We start from the raw sequence: 24425 nt of genomic DNA on the forward strand, positions 1-24425 counted from the left end.
TAAGCCACCAAATAATAATTGAAAATTAGTCATAAATAGAACCCTAATTAATTCCTTAATTTAAAGTTAAAAAAAAAAGCCCATTGTGTAGTATTAGCGCAGATTCGATTTTTGCAAGTCTCGCTTGAATTTTTTTTTTTTTTGTGTTTATTATTATTTTTTATCGTATCATATTGTTTTCTCATTGTCCCTTTCCATTTCCCCGAAACCGAAACACTTTCCCCGAAAGCGAATTAAAGAGAGAAGCAATAAGATCGACACACAAAACTAATTATATTTATTATTGCGAATTAGCTAGGACGATGAGATAATGTGTGTCAGCACGTAAATGTATATTCCTCTTTTATTTGTATATTGTATAGATATCTTTTAAGTTGAACCGTGTTTAATTTTTCCTTAAAGCGATATGAATATATATTGTATTGTACGTACGTTCTGTAAACAAAAGTGAACAGGGAAAAAAACGATGAGAATGAGAGACGTTCTGAAAGGAAATGTGATCGATATTTAGTTATAATAATAAAACCTATAAAATAATAAGAAATGTAAAAGAAACGGCATCAATATTGTGTAATACTTGAAACAATAATACCAATTAATTAAATATGTTGGAATAAACGAAAATAAAACAAAAACAAAAAAAGTTCATAAATAAGTTGTTTGTTTTTATATTTAAGCACTTTTCATTTCAATAAACCTTTTGTTTATTTTTGAAAAGAGAAACTCTTTTCATTTCAATGAACCTTTTGTTTATTTTTGAAAAGTGAACCGGTTTGTGATTCTTCCCGCTCTGTTGCGTGAGTTCTATCGATCGATAGTTCTATCGATATTGCCATATCGACAGCGCAAGCGCAGCCAACTTCACGTCAAAGCCTTATTTAAGTCGGCGACGCGCATTGATTTTGAAATCAAAATATTATCGTAAATATAATCAGTTAGTACTACTATTCGCAAATATGTCGCACCACCTGCCCCGGCGGAACAGCGAGTTCCGTGAATATGCCGCCGAAGATCCTGGAGTCACCGATAAGCGGCAGACCAGGTAAGTATTTCTTGTTTTATGTTAGAATTTTTGATGTTATTTTTTAAATTCTTTGGCTTACAGATCAAAATGGACTCTAGCAACACCCACACCAAATCTGACAACCGCAAAAATGAGCAAACGGTAGGTTCCACAGTTTTCTAAAAGTAAACACAAATTTCACAGCGAAAGAAAAGTAAAATCGGAAAAAACAACCCATTTATTCTAATAAGTACAAAGTATAATACAATTAAATATGTTTTGCAGGCCATCACAGTCCCGCCTGCCTCAACCCATGAACCTGGAGAGAGATCGAGCGAGTCAGATGGGAATTACGCCGATGAGGAACCATCGAGGACCCAGGCCAACGTCCGTTGAGCGCCCAGTAGCTCTGCACTCTGATAAGAGCTGGGTGTCGGAACGAGCCCAACAGATACTTGAATATCTGAGCAATATGCAAGGAGCTCTGCAGTGTCTCGGAGCAGAATTTTTCGCTCGTCCTGGCGGATTACGAAAGATGACCTTCAAACAGTTCCTTGGCATCCTGAACTTCTTCTTTCAGAATGTTTGGCGCAACAAGGTTACTGTAGGATCCAATCCGGTGGAGGAGATAACAGCAGCGCTGCAAAAACTCCACTATCCCCATCAAGTGAGCAAGTCCTGGCTGAGCACGCCCGCCACTCAGCATTCCTTTGGTCATGTCATCGTGCTGCTGGATTTTCTCATGGATTTTGCCCCGCCGTTGGATTCAATGGACTCGGAGCAATTCCCATTCATGGAGACAGCCGAGCAGCCCAGTTCGTATTTGCACAGCATTGCCGAAATGACAGCCATGTCCACCACTCATGCTCTACAGGCTGTCCAGCTGGACGAGGACCTAAATGCCCTGCTCTTCGAGAAGAGCGCCGAGTGCAATCCCCTGTGGAACGAGGAGCGCGCCGAGGAGGAGCTCCTGCTTCAGGCCAGGGTGTGCGACATGGTCATAAGCCGAAGGAGTGACTTCCCCAGCCGTCAGGCGCTCGACACCGAGATAGCCAACCTCAAATCCCAGATATCCAAGCTGGACGAGCAACTGCATCAGGCTGGGGAGGAGAAGAAGGTGCAGCAACTGCAGAAGCTGAACCAGGAGAGGGAGCAGCTAAACCAGCAGGTTCTTGCTTGCCAGGAGGAGATCGCCAAGCAGGAGGATGCCAAAAACACCATGCTAGCCAAGGGCAAAGAGCTCCAAAAGGAGATACAGCAACTAACCAACAGCGAGCAGCGTTTGCGCAACTCCATTGCCAATCAGAAATACACCATCCAGCAAGTCAAATCTTTGCAAATGCGCCAGGCGGACCTCAGCAACGAATCCCAAGTATACGAGCGCCAGGTGAAGGACCTCTGCTCTCGCGAGTCCAATCAACAGGTGATGCTCTCCCGGGCCAAGAAGAAACTGCTGGACACCGTCGAGAGTTTCAATTCGCATGTCCGACACTTTAGCGATTCGGTTGCTGCCCAGTTGGTTCGCAACCAGAAGTGGGATCTGTTGCTGCCTCTGCAGCCGGGAGGCAAGGAAGACATCCTGGTACGGGCGCGAGTTCTGGAGGAATTCAGTGCCATAGTCCAGCAGCAGCGACAGCTGAAGGAGAAGCACCGCCTGGAACTGGAGAAGGAGATAAATAAAATACAACTGAAGTGCGGCAGCTGCAAGCAGGAGATCACCAATCTGGTGTCGCGTCTGCGAGTTCTCAAGCAGGCTTTACAGAACGTGGAGGGCACCTACACCACCAGACGCGAAATGAGGCGCCAGCACCAAGAGCAGCTGGACGAGGAGCAGTTCCGTCTGCTCGACAGCCTGCAAAAGATGCAGCTGTCGGAGCAGCAACTGATCGTCAAACTGGAGGTCAGGAAACAGCGAAACGAAGAGCTCCTCACGTCGGCCGAGGCATACCAGGATCAGTTGCTCACAGAGCGCCACGCCTACCTCGATGACTACGAAAAGAAGCTGGCGGCAGCCCAGGAAGAGCTCGACGAGTTCAATGCATCCATAGAGCAAGCTGCCATCATTCTTGAGGCGAAGACGAAGCTGTTGGAGAACTCAAAGCCGGCATCCTTCAAACCGGTGCTAGAGGCACTGCAGGGATTTATGTAAAACAGATTATTATTTATTGGAATTATCAAGTCCCAGATGTATTATAATTGTATTGTTGTATTTTAAATTCGATGTATCAAGTTTAAATCAAAATCGAAGAAAGAAAAATTTTATAGATTTTTTGCAAAAATTTAACCCTTTCCAAAATTAGAAAAAATCGATCGAATTTAAGGTGAGCCAAGATCGGGAAGGTATAGATTTCTCTGATCTGACGAGAGTTGGTGGAGATATGACCACTATAGGGTGAGTAAATGTCCTGAAATATAGTCCTTAGCTAACATGGTTTCTTTTCCCTTAGGCTAATGGGACGCACCAGGAGGGCACATTGGTTCAAGAGATTGGAGGGCAGCGTAGGATACGGAGATCCTCCCCCACATCCCCGACACTCCATGGAGGATCTGGAGCAGAGGCTGGTCGACCCCGGATTCGATGGAGGAAAGCCTTGGATGACCATATCCCGAGTCCCCAACCACATATTTATTTAATCACTGTATTCCTAAAGTTTTTTTTTGTATATAGATAAGTTAAATAGATGTATTAGACATATTATATTGATAGGTATATAGATGTAGATGGATTATACAGATATAAAATATATAAATTTAGATATAATTATATAACTAGATTATATAGATTAGTTACATGGTTTATTTTTGTAGTCAGTAGAATATTCAATAAAAATATGAAAGGATTCTTATGTGTTTTATTCGGGGGGTTTTGGGGGCATTTTCGAATTTTCCTGGCTTTTCCCAAATTTTTTTGATTGTTTCTGAACTATCCCGAATTTCTTCAAACATTCTAGGGGTTTTAAAAATTTTGCCGGATTTTCTGAATTTTTCCGCATTTCCCTGAATTTTTCTCGATTTTCCAGCATTTTTTTAAATTTTCCAGAAATTTTTCAAATGACTTGCACTTTTTTTAGCGGCTTCAAAATTTTCGATTTTGGCCCGCTACCAGGCTCGGAGTACCAGGCGAACAGAAACGACTAGTAGGTGGATTCGATTTTTTGAAACAGTTTTTTGTGAATATCTCGGCCACTTCGCATCCAATCCAGGATTGTGATAGGCCATAAAATGCGCAAAAATAAGGCGCATCGACTGGCAAACAGGACAATTTAAAATGTCAAAGGGAATACCAAAGGGAAAATTATTTACTGGGACACGTCATTTTTTATAATTTGGAATATGAATATCTCGGCAGTTTCAAAGCCGATCGGAAAATGAAATACAGTTTTGGAATCAGGACTTGAATATCCTTCGATCTCCATCAAAGGATTTTGTAAATCCAACAGCTTTGCGCTAAGCGGCAGCAGCATTTTCGGATTGGAAATTCATCACAATGTGTGACGTGGCCTACGATTTCAGGGGGATCCAGTGACGCAGTCCGAAGGATATTGATGTCCTGATCCAGGATCAGTACTTCATTTCCAGATCGGTTGGGAAATGGCCAAGATATAAACAATTCAAAATAAAAGTATATTCTTTTGGATAAATTTGTTTACCACTCGGTGCTAACTTGGCCAAGACCAGATCTTGTTAGCCAGGTAGGAGGGCCGTATTTTTGCGCATTTTTTGAGCTATCACGATCCTGGATTGGATGCGAAATGGCCGAGATATTCACAAAAAACAGTTTCAGAAAATGGAATCCACCTACTGGGCGTTTCTGTTCGCCTGGTACTTCAGGGGTGGTAATGGCCAAAATCTGGAATTTTTCAGCCGGAAAAAGCTGTGACGTCACGGATTGAGGTTGGAGCCACTGGTTTGAGACTTGGGAGAGTGGGTTCAAGTCTAAGATGAATGGGCGGGAGCTATTAAAAATTCAAAAAATGGGCGGGAACTTTTCAAAAATTCAAAAAATGGGCGGGATAGTTGGCGGCTGGAAAACACTTTTGAATTTTGAAATTCAAACTTAGCGCCCACCCGCGCTTTTTGAATTTTCAAATTTTGATTTCGCGCTTTTTGAAATATTAAATTCAAATGTCGCGCCCATCCGTATTAGCCAGGACACTAACCGGTTCTCCCAAGTCGCAAAACAGTGGCTCCAACCTGAATCCGTGACGTCACAGCTTTTGCCGGCTGAAAAATTCCAGATTTTGGCCATTACCACCCCTGAAGTACCAGGCGAACAGAAACGCCTAGTAGGTGGATTCCATTTTCTGAAACTGTTTTTTGTGAATATCTCGGCCATCCTGCATCCTATCCTATCCTGCGATGGCTCGAAAAATTCGGAAAAATGGGGAGCATCTACTGGCCAACAAACATCTGGTGTTGGCCAAGTTAACACCGTGGGAAAATGTAATTACCTGAAATATAAAATGTACCTAATTTTAAATGTGAATATCTCGGAAATTTCACTACCGATTTGGAAGCGGAGTACCATTTTGGAATCAGGACATCAACATCCTCCGATTTGCATCAAAGGATTTTGAAAATCTAGCAGGGAAATGTAGTCCGTCATTCACATATTTTAAAACAGGAAGCAGGACGATCGACAGGATTCTATATTGCAGTTCGAAGGATATTGAAGTCCTAATTCAGGAATGGTACTCTGTTTCCAAATCGGTTGGGAAATGACCGAGATATACAAATGGATAAGTATAGAAATATTATTTTAATCCAAACTTGTTTACCAAACGGTGTTAACTTGGCCAATACCAGATTTGTGTTGACCAGTAGATGCCCCCTATTTTACCGCATTTTTTGAGCCATCGAAATCCTGGATCGGATGCGGAATGGCCGAGATATTCACAAAAAACAGTTTCAGAAAATAGAATCCACCTACTACTCGTTTCTGTTCGCCTAGTACTTCAAGCCTGGTAGCGGCCGAAAATTTAAAATTTTTCAGCCACTTTAGGTCGTGACGTCACTCTGATCGTGACGTCACCACTGGATGGTGCCCTGGCTACAATGGGGCATGTCTTGGATACAGGTTTGTGTCTTAGATGTCATGGTTTAAGTCTTGAATTTTTCGAACCGTTATATTTAAATTCAAATTTAAAAAAGAAGTTTCCCGCCCGCTATATTTAATCCGTTATATTTAAATTCAAATTCAAAAATATTTTCGCGCCCCCGCGAATTTCGAAAACTCAGACTTAAACCTGTGTCCAAGACACGACCCAGTGTAGCCAAGACACCACCCAGTGATGACGTCACAGATCCAAGCCCTATCCGTGACGTCACGGCATAAAGTGGCTGAAAAATTTTCAATTTTCGCCCGCTACCAGGCTTGAAGTACTAGGCGAACAGAAACGAGTAGTAGGTGGAATTGGTTTTTTAAAATGTTTTTTTGCGAATATCTCGGCCATTTCGCATCCAATCCAGGATCGTGATAGCTCAAAAAATACGCAAAAATACGGCCCTCCTACCTGGCTAACAAGATCTGGTCTTGGCCAAGTTAGCACCGAGTGGTAAACAAATTTATCCAAAAGAATATACTTTTATTTTGAATTGTTTATATCTTGGCCATTTCCCAACCGATCTGGAAATGAAGTACTGATCCTGGATCAGGACATCAATATCCTTCGGACTGCGTCACTGGATCCCCCTGAAATCGTAGGCCACGTCACACATTGTGATGAATTTCCAATCCGAAAATGCTGCTGCCGCTTAGCGCAAAGCTGTTGGATTTACAAAATCCTTTGATCGAGATCGAAGGACATTCAAGTCCTGATTCCAAAACTGTATTTCATTTTCCGATCGGCTTTGAAACTGCCGAGATATTCATATTCCAAATTATAAAAAATGACGTGTCCCAGTAAATAATTTTCCCTTTGGTATTCCCTTTGACATTTTAAATTGTCCTGTTTGCCAGTCGATGCGCCTTATTTTTGCGCATTTTATGGCCTATCACAATCCTGGATTGGATGCGAAGTGGCCGAGATATTCACAAAAAACTGTTTCAAAAAATCGAATCCACCTACTAGTCGTTTCTGTTCGCCTGGTACTCCGAGCCTGGTAGCGGGCCAAAATCGAAAATTTTTCAGCCGCAAAAAAAAAGTGCAAGTCATTCGGAAAATTTCAGGAAAATTTAAAAAAATGCTGGAAAATCGAGAAAAATTCAGGGAAATGCGGAAAAATTCAGAAAATCCGGCAAAATTTTTTAAACCCCTAGAATATTTGAAGAAATTCGGAATAGTTCTGCAAAAATCAGAAAAATTTGGAAAAAACCTGGAAAATTCGGAAAATGCCCCGAAACCCCCCGAATAAAACACACAAAAATCCTTTTATTAAATCCTTTTATTACAGACAGACTAGTAGACTATACTAACTAATATACTAATAACTACAACTAATCTATACAGTTTCCTAAAAATACATAGATGAGATCCTAGAAATACTGCTCCATGGGTCTCGATGGTTTTCCGATGTCCTGCGTGACGTCACATAACTGAAGATCCTCCGAGGGTTGTGGGAGATGATCCTGCAGCGATGGTGCAAGGATCCACTTTAATAGACATTCAGGAATCCGTCTGGAACTCGTTCACCTGGGGGAATAGAAAGAATTTCGTGTCAAGAAAAAAAAACATCCTTTCGATTAAGGATATCTCGGTCATTTCTTGACCGATTTCGAAAAAGGATATCATTTTGGAATCAGGACTCCAATGTCCATTAATCTGCTTCAAAAACTGAACAACAAAATTTTTGGTCGATTTTCGCAAAAAATCATGATGGTACCCCTTTGAAAATTTTCAAAAATCGGGTCAAAAATTTTTTGCTCGGCTTTTGTTGCATATCGAAGGACCTTGAAGTCCTGATTCAAAAAAGGTGTTTTGCTTTGGAATCGGTTACCAAATGACCGAGATATTCGCTTTAAAATGTTTAAAAAGTGAGTTTTTAAACCAAAAATTGTTACCACACGTTGTTAACTTGGCCAATAGCAGTTGTTTGTTGGCCAGTCGACGGGCTGTATTATTCTCAATTTTTTCATCCTTCGAAATCCCAAATCGGACGAGAAATGGTCGAGATATTTACAAAACACTGTTTAAAAAAAATAAAAACCACCTACTGGGCGCTTCTGTCCGCCTGGAACACCAGACCCGGTAGTGCTCCGGGAAGGCGAACAAAAATGACTCATGGACACGAAAGCCTTAAAAATATGTGCAAGTCATGATTTGTGACGTCATAAGTCACACAATCCACCAAATTTTCGAAAAAAGTACAAAAAACACAACTTTTGACAATTTTTTTTAATGTTTAGAATTACAATTGGATTAGGTAGAGTTGGACACAGGATCATGGTACAAGAATCCTGGCCGGACAGTCTCTAATATCATGGAGGTGGCAACTGTCCGGCAGGAGCCTTGACTCGAGCTCTATAAATATCATATTTCGTTGAGTTGCTTATTGCCAAATGGATTATGCTCTCATTTTTGGATAACAAATTGCACTTGGAACGGTTCACATGGACACAAATGTACACTGAGTGGTGGGCGTGGCAAGGATTCGGGGACAACTAAACATATTCATATATAGAATTACATTAATTTTGGCCAATTGGTTACAAACTAGGTTGGATCAATGTATAGTCCAATGGAAAAGATAAGCAATTTTGCTTAATCAAATAATTTTAACGTAAGAAATTCAAGGACCTAACCGGTAGCCTTGCTCTTTACCTTCCCGACCAACATCCTTGGCCCGTTCTATTACAGAGTTACAAACAATAGAAGTAGTATGTCGTTACGATAAATTCAACATTGAGACTGAGACAATTTGTTGCGTAATAAATAATTATCATATAGCTTAGTTCGATTTTATACAAAGATCAATAGTACAGCAGCATCTCCCTTCAAACGATGAACACATCTCCGCTATTGTGCTCCATCGACGACGTGGAGGAAGCAGCCACATCTCCCCCACAACCCGATGGTCGTATAGCTGTGGGTTTCGGTTCCTCTGCGGGATTGCTGGTTTTGTCCAGAAGCTCTGCCTCGCGTCCAATCTCCACAATGCCCTGCTGCTGCTCTTGGGTCTCCTCCTGGCCAGCCAGGTGAATGCTAACCCCGGCCATGTCCAGGCCCTCCATATCTTTATGGTTCTGGAATGTCACTGAGAAGTCTAATCCGGCTGCAGCCTCGCTGCCATCGCCCGAATCCGGACCATTGGGTGCTGCCGTGGGATTTGTATTGGGTGGCGCCGTCGTTATCGATGACCACCAGCTGGAGAAGGCTCCTTTGGCCTGGGAAATGGCACCTCCAACTGCCCTGCTCGTCGTGTTTACCGCCTGGTTTATCTTTCGTCCGCTCTCGCTGTTCTGCATGGTTCTGTGGAAATGGGATTGGATTTAAATATTAGTTAAAGGCGTGGAAGGTTGAATCATTCATGGTGTGGAACCAATTTCATGGTTATCTAGGTGTGTCCGGTATACTCACTGCGCTAGCTTCAGTTTCATGTCCGCCACGGACAAGGTCCCGGCAAAAGGATGACCCGAAGGCAGGGCGTCAAAGAACTCCGCATCTGGCCGCACATCATACCACTCTTGGAAGCACTGCGTCCGTTTAAATGCGCCCATAAATTGAGAGTTGAAATGATCGTTGTCTTTGGTAGTGGCATCTGAAAATAAAGAGAAAAACCCCTTAGCATCCATACACAAAACCATAGGAACATAATTATAGATTCCACGCTTTACCAGGAGCCACAGAGGTGCGCAATAGGGCCAAAATATAGCCCTGGAATTGCTCCCGTATCCAGTACTCGCTCCCCTCGGCATCCTCCTTGGGCGTTTGCACATGCTTCAGTATATAGTCCATGTAGCGCAAGTCCTCAGTGCTCAGCACGAGCTGACGCTTCAATTCCGGGTCGTGTGCATCCAGGTTGGCCGCCTCAATGTCCACCAGTACGTCGGCCAGCTGGCGTTTCTGCTGGAACAGCACGTTGGAGGTACCAATGACGTAGGACAGCACCATCGGATCGCTGAGAAGATCCATGTACGGAAGCGACAGGTATGGTAGACAGAGATTGCCGCTGGCGAAGATGCTGACTGGAGCTCGGTATTCGTCCGGATTCACAGAACACAGGGCGGCCAGGTTCGCTGTAAGATGAAAGACTTATAAATGTAGAGATTGTACAATACACTTAAAAGATTACTCACATGCCAGTGTGTCAACGCTGGCCTCTCGAGTTAGGGAGCTGTTCCTTCCGTTCGAAGAGCCCAGAAAGTTGGATGAGTCTTGCGATTGCGAGTTCGGCGTGGATTGCGGTGAAGTCTCATCCTCATCATCGCCCCCAGCGGATGCCGCCGATGAGACGAGTGCCAGCTCCTCTGCTTCGCCCTCGATTGCCGTGGCGCTTTCAGGCGTGAGTTTCTGCTCCTGCTCGGTCTCCGGATCCTGAGATGCAACGCAAGAGGAGGCCAGTTCCGCTTCTGCTTGAGCCTCTCTTTGCAGCGAGTCGGTGAAATCGGGCATCGGCGACAGGGGGCGGGAGGTGCGCACACACGCCACCTCCTGGAAGCCCTTCTCCAGCAGTCGGGGCACAAGGGAAGCCATGCCCAGGATCAGGACACACATGCCGCGCACGGGAGAGCCGAAACAGACGACTCTTCGCTGGAGAAGGAATAGTTTGAAGAGCATCAAGGTTTTGTGGCGCCAGTGAAGCACTATCTCTCGCAAGGACAAGCCTACGTGGAAGTGGCGCAGTGGCCGCCGGGACTCGTCGTCCAGGAGGCAGGCGTTCAGCTGTTGATAGGCCTTTACCAAGAGTTCCGTGCCAGAGAAGTCACCCTGGTCGAAGAAGGCATCCGCTATCAGGGCCAACTTGACCTCGATGTAACCGTAGATCGGTTGGCGGGCCAAAATGCAAACAGACTTTTGTACCGTGCTCCGGGTGAGGTCGGCAGTACGGATTTTTAGCTTCTCCACGGGTATTTGCCGGTAACATGATACGCCGTAGATACTGGCCGCTGGCTCAAATAAGCTTGGTAGATTAAAGAATACAGTGTCCTCCGTGAAGTTGTGCGAACCATCCGGCAGCGCCAAAGTGGGCAGATATTTCCATCCGGAGGGGCATTCATTCCGCCCGGTAGAGCCAGATATAAGGGGCGGATGGGAGAACTCCACCTGACAGCCCAGCTTGTGATGAAATCCCACTACCAGGATGTGCAGTATAGGCGGTTTGTTCTCCGGCGCGCTGGCCATCGCAAACTCCTTTGTTTTTTCCACTTCTCCAAGTCTTTGGTTGTTTGCAAAAATTCCAATTTGCGAAAATCCCAGGGAGGTTCCTCGCTCCCACTTGCTGAATAATTACGGAATGCGTTTATAGCTATCCAAATTGTAGTTGCCACTTCCTTATAGCTGTATTCCTTCTGTTTGTTCTTCCAGCTTACCTACTGAAAATTGCAATTTCTTAAGAAAAACACTACGTCGCTATAGAAACTCTAATTCTCGGCAAGTGTGTTGCACAGCGCAAAAAGTACAAAATTGCAAATAACTAGTGTAGTAAAATTTGTTTAAGAGTAACAACTATCGTATATACGATATAGTGAGTTGTTATCGATAACTATTTACTGAGTCAACTTTCCATCCTTAGTTAGTTTTACCATCTCAAATTATTTTAAATTGGAATTTTCAATGTGAACAACATTTATCTTTTTTTTAGGTGCATATATGGGCCATTTCGGATCTAATACTAATGCAAAATACGGTAAGTCATTCGGCTTTAAAACCTAATAAGAAATGGCAATGAGCTATCACTACTGTGAGTTTTAAAAAAGCAAAACGTGTGTGCTCGCAAGCCAATACTGGAAAGCTTTCTATGGCGGCTGTTGGAAAGGTCAGGAAAAAAAATTAGGCAGCCAATCGATGGGAAAAGAAGCATTACATGGATATGAAATCCAGTTTCTAGTAAATCCAAGACTAGTATTAAGAGCAAGGCAATTTTGTTGTGAATTCAGTGCTATGATATATTTGCAGATTTCCATTTCTGATCGCCGAGTTGAAGGAGGAAATAAAAGGACAAGAAGCAGACAAGAATGCCTAGAAAACAGATCAGACCCAGAACGACAGCGAGGACCTGGCGGCGCAGAATTTGGAATAGAATCGATTTAGTTGCGTATCATTTTCTGACCGCCGATTGCAAAAGAGAAATTCAGCTTTATGGAGACCAAGATCTGCATATGGACGATTGGATTATCTGGCGGGATATGATTCGCATCATCGACTGAAATAGAAAAGGATAGGTAATTAGGATCGAACATAGAAAACCAATTTGTCAGTATAATTGTGTTTCCCTTTCCAGTAACTACTTAAATGTCCAAAACATTGTGTAAATGTGAAAAGTACATATAAATCCGTTTATAGATCTATTCCAGGAGACGCCAGAAGCGCATTTACTTTATGTAGCTGTAAATTTCCCGGGTAAGTGGATTGCATATAGCAAGTGTTGTAAAACTCTCTTAAAAGTATTAACTATCCAATATACGATTGTAGTGACTTTGTCGATAGCTAATACCTGAGGCAGCTTTACCATCTCCAGTTACTTGTACCATCTCCAACCATTTTAAATTGGAATTTTAAATTTGAACAACATGTCTTTATTTAGCAAACATCTGGATCATTTCGCATCTAATACTAATAAAAAATGCTGTAAGTCATTCCGTTTGAAACGCCAATAAGGAACGGCGATGGGCTATCGTTATTTGTGAGTTTTTAAATGAAAAAAACACATTTGCTCTGAAGGCAATACTGGAAAACTTGCAATGCCGCCTGTTGGAAAGGCCAAGAAAAAAAATATAAAGCCAATCGTAAGGAGTGAAAAAGTTACGCATGTGGATCAGGTACGTGAAAACTAGGGTTTAGTGTATTGCAAATTTGTTATAAATTCAGTGGAATTATCTATTCTAGCTTTCGATTTCTGATCGCCTGAGTTAAAGGACACTGATAATGGAAAGACGGCAGAAGAAACCGGAACGACTTCAATGATCGGGCGGCGCAGAAAGCGGAATTGCGGCCCGTCTTTCAGAAGCTCGATTATGTGGCCCAATGATGATTTACATGCAATCATTACTGATTGCCGAATTAAATAGATCTAGTTCGAGTTGAAGATGGTCATTCGAATAATGACAAAACATCAAGGAGAAGTGGATCCCTAACAACTCATCCCTAACAAGTGGCAAGAAACAAACTCATGGTGAATCCTTTTTCTTCCTCTCGGAAATGCCTAGTTGTGGGGCACAGATTAAAATTTAATTTATTTTCTTTGCAATTCAAATATTTATATAATTTCTTTTTGTGTTTATTGAAGCTTGGAGACTGAACTAATTTCTTTCTTTTCTCCTTTCAGATTAATGGTGAAGTACTGCTAAGTACTTTTTGTAAAAGACGGGCCCACGAGAGATGAAGCCATTAGAACATGAATGTATTACTTGGATAATACCGTCATAATATTTTAGGTTTCCACCTAAACTTCTTAACAATTTATCTTAAATTTGGTGTAAGGACATTCTAGGGTAAATTTGTAAAGCCTAAACGCAATATGGAGTGGAAATACTGATTCATTTTCTTTTTGTGCAGGACAAAGCCAACAATCCTTTCGACTCAGCCATTTGGGAGGGACTGGCTAATAGGAAACTCTCGTGCCTGGACTACAAAATCGGAAAACTAACTCAACTTATCATGGAAAGCTGAAATATTCATATTTTTTGTACATCCATCAAATTTTTTATCTTCAACCGGAAACGTCAGGGAACTCAACAAGCGCCGTTGGAATATTATTTTTTTTAGCATTGATTACTATATAAGACTTTTCATATTCAAAACACATTAATATTTAAAATCATTAATTCAGATTGTTCAATCCATTGTTCATTTTTGAAAAGTTAGAAAAGTTTATATATAATTCATGCTCAATTCAACTTGAGAGTTCCCTTTATTGTACTCATGCTACGATGAATGATTAATTTTGTTTTTGCAAAAACGTTTTCTTATATGAAACAATATCTTATACCGTTTTGTTTCAAATTGCGAAAATTTAAATTATAAAATTTAAACATTGTACATAAATCAATGGAAACATCAAATAAAAAAGCAACACAAATATGTAAAAAATCTCGTTCTAAATCCTATTCCGAATCATAAAAGTCATTTCGCGTCGAAATCCGCCGACAAATGGCGAAAACAGCAGAAAACAATTCGAATTGGCCGTCTCAATGGAGCCGCTCTGGCCGCCATTTTGTAATTCGCAACCAGTTCAAGCGCGGAAAAGTATAAATAGAGCGTCGCTGCACCGGAATCCTCTTTGAAAACCCTTAACAACTCCGCCATTTACCGTCCGATTTTGACGAGTGATGTCTTAAACGACCCGTTGGAGCCCCTTTAGGCGAATGATGCAAAAAAAATTTCGAAAATCCACCGATTAATTTTTTGGTAAAAATTCGGCAATTTTTTTACATCAATCGCTTAGGGGGGTTCCAGCGAGTCGTTTAAGACATCACTCGTCAAAATCGGATCGTAAATGGCGGAGTTGTTAAGGGTTTTCAAAGAGGATTCCGGTGCAGCGACGCTCTATTTATACTTTTCCGCGCTTGAACTGGTTGAGAATTACAAAATGGCCGTCGGTCACCGAGAATACACAAACCAATTTATTGTCCGATTTCGGCGATCTTTTGATGCATTTCGACTAATATCGAGGAGCTGATTCCAAAACTGCGTAGCGTTGCCAGATCGGACCAGAAATCGCCGAGATAAAAGCTATAGAAATACATGTTTTTCAAAAGCGCATATCTCTGCCATTTCTCAACCGATCTGGCAACGGTGTACATTTTCGGAATCAGCGTCCCAAAATTAGACGAAATGCATCCAAACATCGCGGAAATCGAACAAAAAAATTTTTCGCGAAAATCGAGAAAAAACGTGATGTTACCCCTTTCCATTTTTTCAAAAATCGGGTCGAAAATGAGTTGTTTGATATCGAAAAACTAATGATGCAGTTCGAAGGACATTTGAGTCCTGATTCCAAAAATACATAGCGTTGCCAGATCGGGCCAGAAATAGAGTTTCTAGAGCCTGTATCTCGGCCGTTTGTGGCCCGATCTGGCAACGCTGTACATTTTCGGAATCAGCGCCCCAAAATTAGTCGAAATGCATCCAAAGATCGCCGAAATCGGACAAAAAAATTTTTCGCGAAAATCGAGAAAAAACGTGATGTTACCCCTTTCCATTTTTTCAAAAATCGGGTCGAAAATGAGTTGTTTGATATCGAAAAACTAATGATGCAGTTCGAAGGACATTTGAGTCCTGATTCCAAAAATACATAGCGTTGCCAGATCGGGCCAGAAATAGAGTTTCTAGAGCCTGTATCTCGGCCGTTTGTGGCCCGATCTGGCAACGCTGTACATTTTCGGAATCAGCGCCCCTAAAATTAGTCGAAATGCATCCAAAGATCGCCGAAATCGGACAAAAAAATTTTTCGCGAAAATCGAGAAAAAACGTGATGTTACCCCTTTCCATTTTTTCAAAAATCGGGTCGAAAATGAGTTGTTTGATATCGAAAAACTAATGATGCAGTTCGAAGGACATTTGAGTCCTGATTCCAAAAATACATAGCGTTGCCAGATCGGGCCAGAAATAGAGTTTCTAGAGCCTGTATCTCGGCCGTTTGTGGCCCGATCTGGCAACGCTGTACATTTTCGGAATCAGCGCCCCAAAATTAGTCGAAATGCATCCAAAGATCGCCGAAATCGGACAAAAAAATTTTTCGCGAAAATCGAGAAAAAACGTGATGTTACCCCTTTCCATTTTTTCAAAAATCGGGTCGAAAATGAGTTGTTCGATATCGAAAAACTAATGATGCAGTTCGAAGGACATTTGAGTCCTGATTCCAAAAATGCACAGCGTTGCCAGATCGGTTGGGAAATGGCCGAGATATGAGCTATAGAAAGTACACGTTTTTCAAATGGTCATATCTCGGCCGTTTCTCATCCGATCTGGCAACGGCATACATTTTCGGAATCAGCGTCCCAAAATTAGACGAAATGCATCCAAACATCGCGGAAATCGAACAAAAAAATTTTTCGCGAAAATCGAGAAAAAACGTGATGTTACCCCTTTCCATTTTTTCAAAAATCGGGTCGAAAATGAGTTGTTTGATATCGAAAAACTAATGATGCAGTTCGAAGGACATTTGAGTCCTGATTCCAAAAATACATAGCGTTGCCAGATCGGGCCAGAAATAGAGTTTCTAGAGCCTGTATCTCGGCCGTTTGTGGCCCGATCTGGCAACGCTGTACATTTTCGGAATCAGCGCCCCAAAATTAGTCGAAATGCATCCAAAAATCGCCGAAATCGGACAAAAAAATTTTTCGCGAAAATCGAGAAAAAACGTGATGTTACCCCTTTCCATTTTTTCAAAAATCGGGTCGAAAATGAGTTGTTTGATATCGAAAAACTAATGATGCAGTTCGAAGGACATTTGAGTCCTGATTCCAAAAATACATAGCGTTGCCAGATCGGGCCAGAAATAGAGTTTCTAGAGCCTGTATCTCGGCCGTTTGTGGCCCGATCTGGCAACGCTGTACATTTTCGGAATCAGCGCCCCAAAATTAGTCGAAATGCATCCAAAGATCGCCGAAATCGGACAAAAAAATTTTTCGCGAAAATCGAGAAAAAACGTGATGTTACCCCTTTCCATTTTTTCAAAAATCGGGTCGAAAATGAGTTGTTCGATATCGAAAAACTAATGATGCAGTTCGAAGGACATTTGAGTCCTGATTCCAAAAATGCACAGCGTTGCCAGATCGGTTGGGAAATGGCCGAGATATGAGCTATAGAAAGTACACGTTTTTCAAATGGTCATATCTCGGCCGTTTCTCATCCGATCTGGCAACGGCATACATTTTCGGAATCAGCGTCCCAAAATTAGACGAAATGCATCCAAACATCGCGGAAATCGAACAAAAAAATTTTTCGCGAAAATCGAGAAAAAACGTGATGTTACCCCTTTCCATTTTTTCAAAAATCGGGTCGAAAATGAGTTGTTTGATATCGAAAAACTAATGATGCAGTTCGAAGGACATTTGAGTCCTGATTCCAAAAATACATAGCGTTGCCAGATCGGGCCAGAAATAGAGTTTCTAGAGCCTGTATCTCGGCCGTTTGTGGCCCGATCTGGCAACGCTGTACATTTTCGGAATCAGCGCCCCAAAATTAGTCGAAATGCATCCAAAAATCGCCGAAATCGGACAAAAAAATTTTTCGCGAAAATCGAGAAAAAACGTGATGTTACCCCTTTCCATTTTTTCAAAAATCGGGTCGAAAATGAGTTGTTTGATATCGAAAAACTAATGATGCAGTTCGAAGGAAATTTGAGTCCTGATTCCAAAAATGCATAGCGTTGCCAGATCGGGCCAGGAATGGCCGAGATATAAGCTTTAGAAAGTTCAATTCTGGCAACGCTTCGCGTTTTCGGAATCGGGACTCGAATTTCCTTCAAACTGCTTCATAAGTTTTTTGATATCGATATTTTGAGTCCGAAATTTCTCTTTAGACTTCAATACAAAATCGTTCAAAAGGTTCAGACCAAGAATGTGCTTTATTAACAGAAAAAATCGAAGCTGGACTAATACCGTTTTGGCCGATAAATACATTTTGTTTTTGGTAAATCGGCACAAAGACATTTTGCGTCGAAATCAGATGAGGATTATAGAAAAGGACCAAGAATTTCGTTTGAATTTAAAATTGAAATTGAAATAAAAATTGAAATTTTTTATATTTTTGCTATTTCTATAGATTTTGCGCCGCTTGGAGGTGACGGACGTGATGCTGGTGTTGACAGGAGATGATGCTAATGATGTGGTGTCCTTTGATAACCAGAATAGTGGTGCCTAAAGAAGAGAAACGTTACTCATGTGTAAATAAATATAATAATAATGTGGCATACTTAAAAGCTCTTCAAGCGGGATAAGTGGGAGCATAAACTGCTTTTAATGATGAACTCCCTTATCTCCTGGAACTCCAGTGGCTCCTAAAACTAAAAAGAATACATTATTAATTAGTTGTTAAGTGTAAGTAATGTCTAGAATATCATAACAATTTCCTTCTTGAGAATATGCTTTTTGAGTTTGCAAATCTACACATAAATGATTATAAACTTAAACTAATAAGTTATCAAATATATGTACATAAAAAAAGGCAGTATTTGGCAGACCTCACCTTGTTATAAGGCCGGGTTACTCCGTCGATCTCAACTCGGCGATCAGTAAACGGTAGCTGCTACAAGCTGCATTGTACCATAACGCTGGGGCACAAAATATAGCTTCCACTGAGAATCTGGAATTCCGCTTTTTCGGTCCTCCGTTAGGTCCTCGAAAGGCCAGTCGTCTTCTTAACCACCATACGGACCCAGTAGGCAATTATCATCTTCGTCTCCTGGCATCGTTTTTATGATATTTTTAAATATTTGAAGATTGTCTATGCTTAGGAGGGTCCTACTGGCAATCTTAGCAGATTTCGAAACCATCTGCGAAGGGACATACGTTAATACGGACAGAAAGATATCTATTTTCGATCCTACTCACCTTTCCTCGTCCAGGTGCCGCACTTGACTGTGTAACACCGTTGTACTATTCGATTCGTAACCCTGATATTCCCTCTGAATCTCTTTAACTCGGCGTTCAGTAAACGAAATGCAAGAAAATTATCGCGTTGTCGCATATTATGATTAAGCGTTCAGTGTCCATTTGAAAGATGTGCAGCTCCGTCGATTTTGCGCCGTCCGATCATTGTCATTCTTTCCATTTTCAGAGTTGTCCTTCTCTTGTATCCTCCTGTAGCTCAGGCGATCAGTAATCAAAAGCTGCAAATAGATTATTGCACTGAGTTCACAACACATTTGCAATACACTTAACACTGTTGACTCACCTTATCCAAGTAATTTTTGGCAGTAAACTGTAGTGCTCCATTGGATTCGCAATTTTCCGCCGAGATTTTCAAGAGACGCCATAGAAAACATTCCAGTAATCCGGGCTTAGAATGGAAGGCTATCGATAGTTGTCGTAGGTATTTTCCAACACATTCTCGCTTGAGCTTTTGTAAGTATCGATACAGCCGCCAATCGATAGTTGAAACGGCGTTTTTCAACACACGTCCAAAAGTGTTTTCTAACACAAAAATATCGATAGAACTGACAATCGATAGTAGAAACGGCGTTTTTCAACACTACGAAAGTGTTTTCCAACACACAAGTATCGATAGGCCCGGCGATCGATAGCTGCGAATACGTTTTCCAACACACGACCTATCGCGATTGGATCCATTGCCATTTTCCAGCACCGTCCATCTGTTTTTGTTTATAGCGCGGTTAAAATGGTTGAAATTTGAAAAGCTGACCACGATTTCCGTATGAAACAGGGACAGGGGTTCTGTCCAGAAGATAATAGTCCAGAAGGCGTTTCCAGGCATGGGAGTGTTACGTGTTGCGAGGTTCCATGGTCGTCAGGATGATTGTTTACGGCTAGAAATATGTATTTGGCAGTAAGTCCAACGGGACGGGTGCCCTCTCAAGGACGTTCGCTTGCCATTGAAGCAAAGCGGGATGCTTCCGGATCCATCAACGTACCCGTATTCCATTTCAAGGGAGTTTATTGTGTTGAGACTTATCACCAATGAAAAAAGCTCTGCGAATAACGGTCCGGAAAAGATCTATAAAGATTAATAAAATTAGTTAAGAATTTTAGAAGTCGGCAAATAAAAAATCAACTTGCCCATAAAATTCACTAACCAAATGCTACATTGCACGTAAGGCGCCTCCGGATTCTCCCAGAACCCATCTAAAAATGTATTTATATGTAGTTTTTAAGTTTAAAGATTGTTCTGGACATTAAGGTGGTAGCTGGAAATGGAAACACATTAATACGGACAAAAAGGTCGTCTATTTTTGTTCATATTCACCTATCCATGTCCAGGCGCTATAGTTAATTGTTGCAGAAAGTTGCCGGCCGTCAGCGGTGGGGCGACGCTTTTCCTTTCCAACTGGTCAGACAGTATAGCCTGCCGCAGCCAGGATCTTTCCAAATAGCCAACGAAATGGCTGCTGCTTACATCCCAAAAAGTCCTTAGGCCGAGATTTCTGCACTTGGTCTCCGCCATGGATGTCATCGGGGAATCTCAAGGCCCCCTTCATGTCTATGGTCCATAATTGCATAAAACTGTAGGGAGAAAAAAGACAATATTAGACTCAATAAATGACTCAAATATCCTAATATCCTAAGAGCAATCAATACTTGTTTTCTTAACGTTTTAGTTTAAAAAGAATTAAAATACTGTATATATCTAATAATATTAAGTAAAAATATGTAAAGATTGTAGCTTTTATTATTAAAAGACCGCAGTTTATGTCAAAGATAAAATATACTTTCAAGATCAAAAGCAAAAGGATAATTTGGAGCCAAAAAATCCAATTAAAATATTGAGAAGTAAAAGGGATTAATATATATTTAAGACTGACTACATTGTAAATAAAGAATTTAGTCAAGAGGCAAAACAGTAAAGTGAAAAACAGTTTCTGAAAATAAACATGAAATATTATACATATAAAAATCAGACGGTGGAGGTGGAGATACTATATGGAATATGTATTCCCTGCCATCGGATGGATGATTTCTTGTTTAAACGTTTTTATATTTTTTTTCTTTCGATTTTCTTTGGATTTTTCCGTTGTTTTTCTTTTTTGTTCGTTTTCATTTCATTTAATTTAGTTGTAGCTTATTTTTGTATCGAACATATATAATCTAAAATTGGCACGCAATGAGTTGTTTGTTCTTTTACAGAATATGTTTGTCTGGCCTGATCGGTGAAATTCTTTTGAATGAATTTTTATTGGAATATTTTAATTGAAACGATATTATAAAGTTTCTAAATAAGAAATGTATTAATTTATGTTTTTATGAAGAGAAGTAGACTAATTTTAAAGTGATAATGGAAGCTATGTAGCTTAAGAATAGGAATTAGGAATAAGAATTGTTTAACATTTTCTTGTCCTATTTAATAAAGAATTAGCCCAAAAACTAAAGAAAACCTGCACTTTTTGAATTAATAACTTTTTAAAAATTCTATTGAAATTAAATATTTTTCCAGACCCTCGATAATGTTTATGTTATCCGCGATCTATGCAGATATGGTCTATACTTATCCGTAAACATCGCCCCAGAAAGCTAACCTATAGATAGACATAAAGGAGATATTTCAAATAAATATATATAGGCGCATACTATTAAGAAATATATACATATGTATATAAATATATATATATATATATAGACGACGTTGGACTTCGTGCATACGAATCGCCACTAAAATCCGAAGGCTATAATACGAAAAGCGCCCACACAAAACCCCCAAAAATAGAACACCAAATATCTGAAACTGTGCTATTTGTTATTCCCAGATTTTCACATTTTTCGATTTTCGAAATTTTCTCATTTTCTGGCTGCAGATGATGTGAATTGAAATTCATTTCACATCCGACCCAAAAATCAATTCTATATATTAAATCATACATCACTATTCGCGGAGCCTTTCAATGAAAGATGACTGAAAAGCAAAGCCAATTTTGGTAAAAATAATATACTCTCTTAAAGGATTCATCTTTACTTTCCCCTTTTTCTTATAAGAGGAATGTTAATTACTAAAAACCAATTAAATTAACCCCCAAAGCATTAGTCCTTTTACTTCCCACCTGTATTTCCCACTGCATTTTTGCTATTTGGCAAATTAGATACATTTTCGTTCTAAGCAGACATCGCCGGACGACCCATATCCGACGGATGCAACCGCCAGCACACATCCATCCTCATATACCGCCCCAACACATTATACATTCTCGACAAAATTGTTCTAATTTTAAAAGCCAAACACATTTTAGAGGTAACCGAAAACGAAATCAAAACAAAAGTCGCATCTCTGGCTGACATAATAGTAGTTTCATGGGTTTGGCTAGAAACTGATATACTTATAGATACATTGGTGGAAGATATCGTTGTAAAATATCTGCCTTCAATATCTTGAATCTGCCTTTGATTTTCATGGATTTCTTCATGGACAAAAAATTATAAACATAATTTGTAATTAGATTTTAATGCAGATTGATAGGAAATCGATCTACAATTGTGTTAAGCTTAGGGATCGGTTGGAAATTGGCCAGGATATAGTCTTCGTAAAGGGCACATATGTGAGACTTCTTTCATGCATTTCTTTTCTAACGAGTCTGCCCAGAAAAATTTTCAAAAAATTTAAAAAATTATTTATAATCAGATTTGAATTTAGATTGAAAAGGAATAGATTTGAAAATCTTTAAAGGCATTACGCTTGAGAATCGGATGAGTATTGGCCAAGATATAGCCTCCGCTATAGGTCATATTTTGCTTTTTATACATTTCTACTTTTTTGCAAGGGTTCTGTTCTTTAAAATGTATAAAAAAACTGGAAAAAGAGTACGTAATCTGATTCAAAAGCAGATCAATGAAAAAGTGATTCAAGAACCGTTTACGATATATCTGTTAAGAATCTGATTCCTATTGGAAAGATACAGGCTTCGAAATGCTCATATTAACAGTGTCATGAGATTTTTAAGGGGACCCTCCAGAAAATTTATAAAAAATTTGAATAATTATTATTAATCAGATTTGACTGCAGATTGAAAGGGCATTTTTCCACAAATCTTTTGAGGTATTCCGCTTGATAATCAAATGCGTATTGGACAAGATATAGATTCCAATATATATATAGTAATATGCTTTTCATGGATATTTCCATCTTCCCAAGAGGTCTGCCCATAAACATTAAAACAAAAATATAAAAAAAAAAATAGGCAACCAGATTTAAATGCAAGTTGAAGGTAAATCGACCCACAAATGGTTTAAGGTATTCCGTTTAAGATTCAAAGGGATATTGGCCACTAGACCTTAAATGGCTTTAAATGGCACTTCCCAAAAAAATGGTCAAAAAATTAAAAAAAAAATTATTAAGATCAGATGTTAATGCAAATTGAAAGAGAAATGATCCACATAATTTTTTTTTAAGTATTTCAATTGTAATTCGGATGTACATTAATCGAGATATAGTCTTCACACGGTTCCATATCGTACTACTTATGGAGTTCTCCATTTTTTGAAGGAGTCTCCCCGGAAACCTTGACAAAAAATATTAAAAATTTTTTATGATCAGTTTCAAATGCAGATCAATGGAGAATCGATCCAAAAATCTGTAAAGGTAGTTTGAAAATCGGACGTATATTGGCTGAGATATAGCCTTCGCTTGGTCCCATATCGTCCACCCTATGAACCCTTAATTTTCAAAGGGCTTTACCAAAATTGATAAAAATTTTAAAAAATATTTTGTTAGTAAGTTTTCATGCAGAACAATGGAGAATAGATCCACAAATATTTATATTTATTCCGCTAGAGAATCGGATGCATTTTGGCTGAGATATAGCCTTCGCCAGGTCCCATATCCTCTATTCTATGAAATCCTTCATTTTCGAAAGAGTCTACCCAGAAAAAATTCCTAAAAATTACAGAAAAAAATATGAATGAGATTTAGAAGTAGACCAATGGAAAATAGATCTACGAATCTTTGGAGGTATTCCGACTAGGAATCGGATGTATATCAACCGAGATATACGTTTCTGATTCGCAACATGACCTAAAGAATGAAACCTGGTGGAAGGTATCCGAGCCAGAGGTAGGTCCTTGTGATACTCTATGGCCTGTAAAGTGTAACAACGAGCTGTAAAAAGGCAGTCAAGGGACGAAGGCAGTATTTGGGACTAGTGGGCGAAAGTATTGGCCGAAAAGCAAAATAAAAAAATAAAAAAACTAACAAGCGAAAACGGAGAAATAAAAAAAGAAATCGGAACAATGACGAATAGATTCAAGGGGCCAGCTAAGGCCGTTCGACGTCAGCACCGTGATCGAGATAGAGATCGAGATATATATATATATATGTATATATATATAGATCGAGATATATTTGTAGGGCGTGCACTTTGGGGTTAAGAAGCGCTGCAATGATCTCCGTTGGAAAAAAATACGACAAAAAAAATTCAAATCAAAATATATAGACCAGAAGGAGAAGAGATTTTATTATTTTTGTTGTTATTTTTTTTGGGATAATGGCTGTGAAATTTATGTTCTACGATATTTGATTCCAAAAACAAATGTGTAAAAATCCACCAACGCAGTGGCCAGGCTATATACTTATGATCCGGGCTATATACCGTATACCGTGTCTGAGATTCTCTCGCTCTAACTTTGGAAAAATGTTGGATGTGTGTGCGTGGGGACAAGTTT

The 24425-nt window shown here is 40.2% G+C and overlaps 2 protein-coding genes and 1 long non-coding RNA gene across 10 annotated transcripts; 2 read left to right on the forward strand and 1 right to left on the reverse strand.

Moving 5' to 3' along the window:
- Positions 1-826: 826 nt before the first annotated feature.
- Positions 827-3844, forward strand: LOC6505035 (early endosome antigen 1). The gene is made up of 4 exons (XM_001965558.4): positions 827-1042; positions 1106-1165; positions 1289-3395; positions 3451-3844. Exons 1-3 carry the CDS (start codon positions 957-959, stop codon positions 3150-3152), a joined length of 2010 nt encoding a protein of 669 aa, XP_001965594.1. The 5' UTR covers positions 827-956; the 3' UTR covers positions 3153-3395; positions 3451-3844.
- Positions 3845-8322: 4478 nt separating this feature from the next.
- On the reverse strand, positions 8323-11565 carry LOC6505235 (late secretory pathway protein AVL9 homolog). Its single transcript, XM_001965556.4, has 4 exons — positions 10239-11565; positions 9777-10178; positions 9520-9700; positions 8323-9411 (listed from the first exon to the last, which is right to left on the reverse strand). The coding sequence occupies exons 1-4, from the start codon at positions 11281-11283 to the stop codon at positions 8937-8939; spliced, it is 2103 nt and encodes a 700-aa protein (XP_001965592.1). The 5' UTR covers positions 11284-11565; the 3' UTR covers positions 8323-8936.
- Positions 11566-11668: 103 nt separating this feature from the next.
- Positions 11669-13997, forward strand: LOC26515461. 8 transcript variants are annotated; one of them, XR_004310202.2, is made up of 8 exons: positions 11669-11788; positions 12058-12323; positions 12383-12501; positions 12574-12729; positions 12823-12920; positions 12988-13273; positions 13427-13592; positions 13657-13997. It is a non-coding gene; the product is annotated as an uncharacterized LOC26515461 (long non-coding RNA). The 8 variants fall into 8 exon arrangements; XR_004310200.2 differs by having other exon boundaries at positions 12574-12625; positions 12686-12920; XR_006507679.1 differs by having other exon boundaries at positions 12445-12501; positions 12686-12729.
- Positions 13998-24425: the final 10428 nt, after the last annotated feature.

The sequence above is a fragment of the Drosophila ananassae genome, chromosome XR (genome assembly GCF_017639315.1).
Source record: "Drosophila ananassae strain 14024-0371.13 chromosome XR, ASM1763931v2, whole genome shotgun sequence".
NCBI lineage: Eukaryota > Metazoa > Arthropoda > Insecta > Diptera > Drosophilidae > Drosophila > Drosophila ananassae.

What these genes read in the sequence shown, in the direction of transcription:
- LOC6505035 (XM_001965558.4), top strand. Translation starts at nt 957, where the DNA reads ATGTCGCACCACCTGCCCCGGCGGAACAGCGAGTTCCGTGAATATGCC. An exon ending in ACCGATAAGCGGCAGACCAG is followed by an intron (nt 1,043 to 1,105) that starts GTAAGTATTTCT and finishes TTTGGCTTACAG; the next exon opens with ATCAAAATGGACTCTAGCAA. An exon ending in ACCGCAAAAATGAGCAAACG is followed by an intron (nt 1,166 to 1,288) that starts GTAGGTTCCACA and finishes TATGTTTTGCAG; the next exon opens with GCCATCACAGTCCCGCCTGC.
- LOC6505235 (XM_001965556.4), bottom strand. Translation starts at nt 11,283, where the DNA reads ATGGCCAGCGCGCCGGAGAACAAACCGCCTATACTGCACATCCTGGTA. An exon ending in CAGCGTTGACACACTGGCAT is followed by an intron (nt 10,179 to 10,238) that starts GTGAGTAATCTT and finishes TTCATCTTACAG; the next exon opens with CGAACCTGGCCGCCCTGTGT. An exon ending in ATGAAACTGAAGCTAGCGCA is followed by an intron (nt 9,412 to 9,519) that starts GTGAGTATACCG and finishes CCATTTCCACAG; the next exon opens with AACCATGCAGAACAGCGAGA.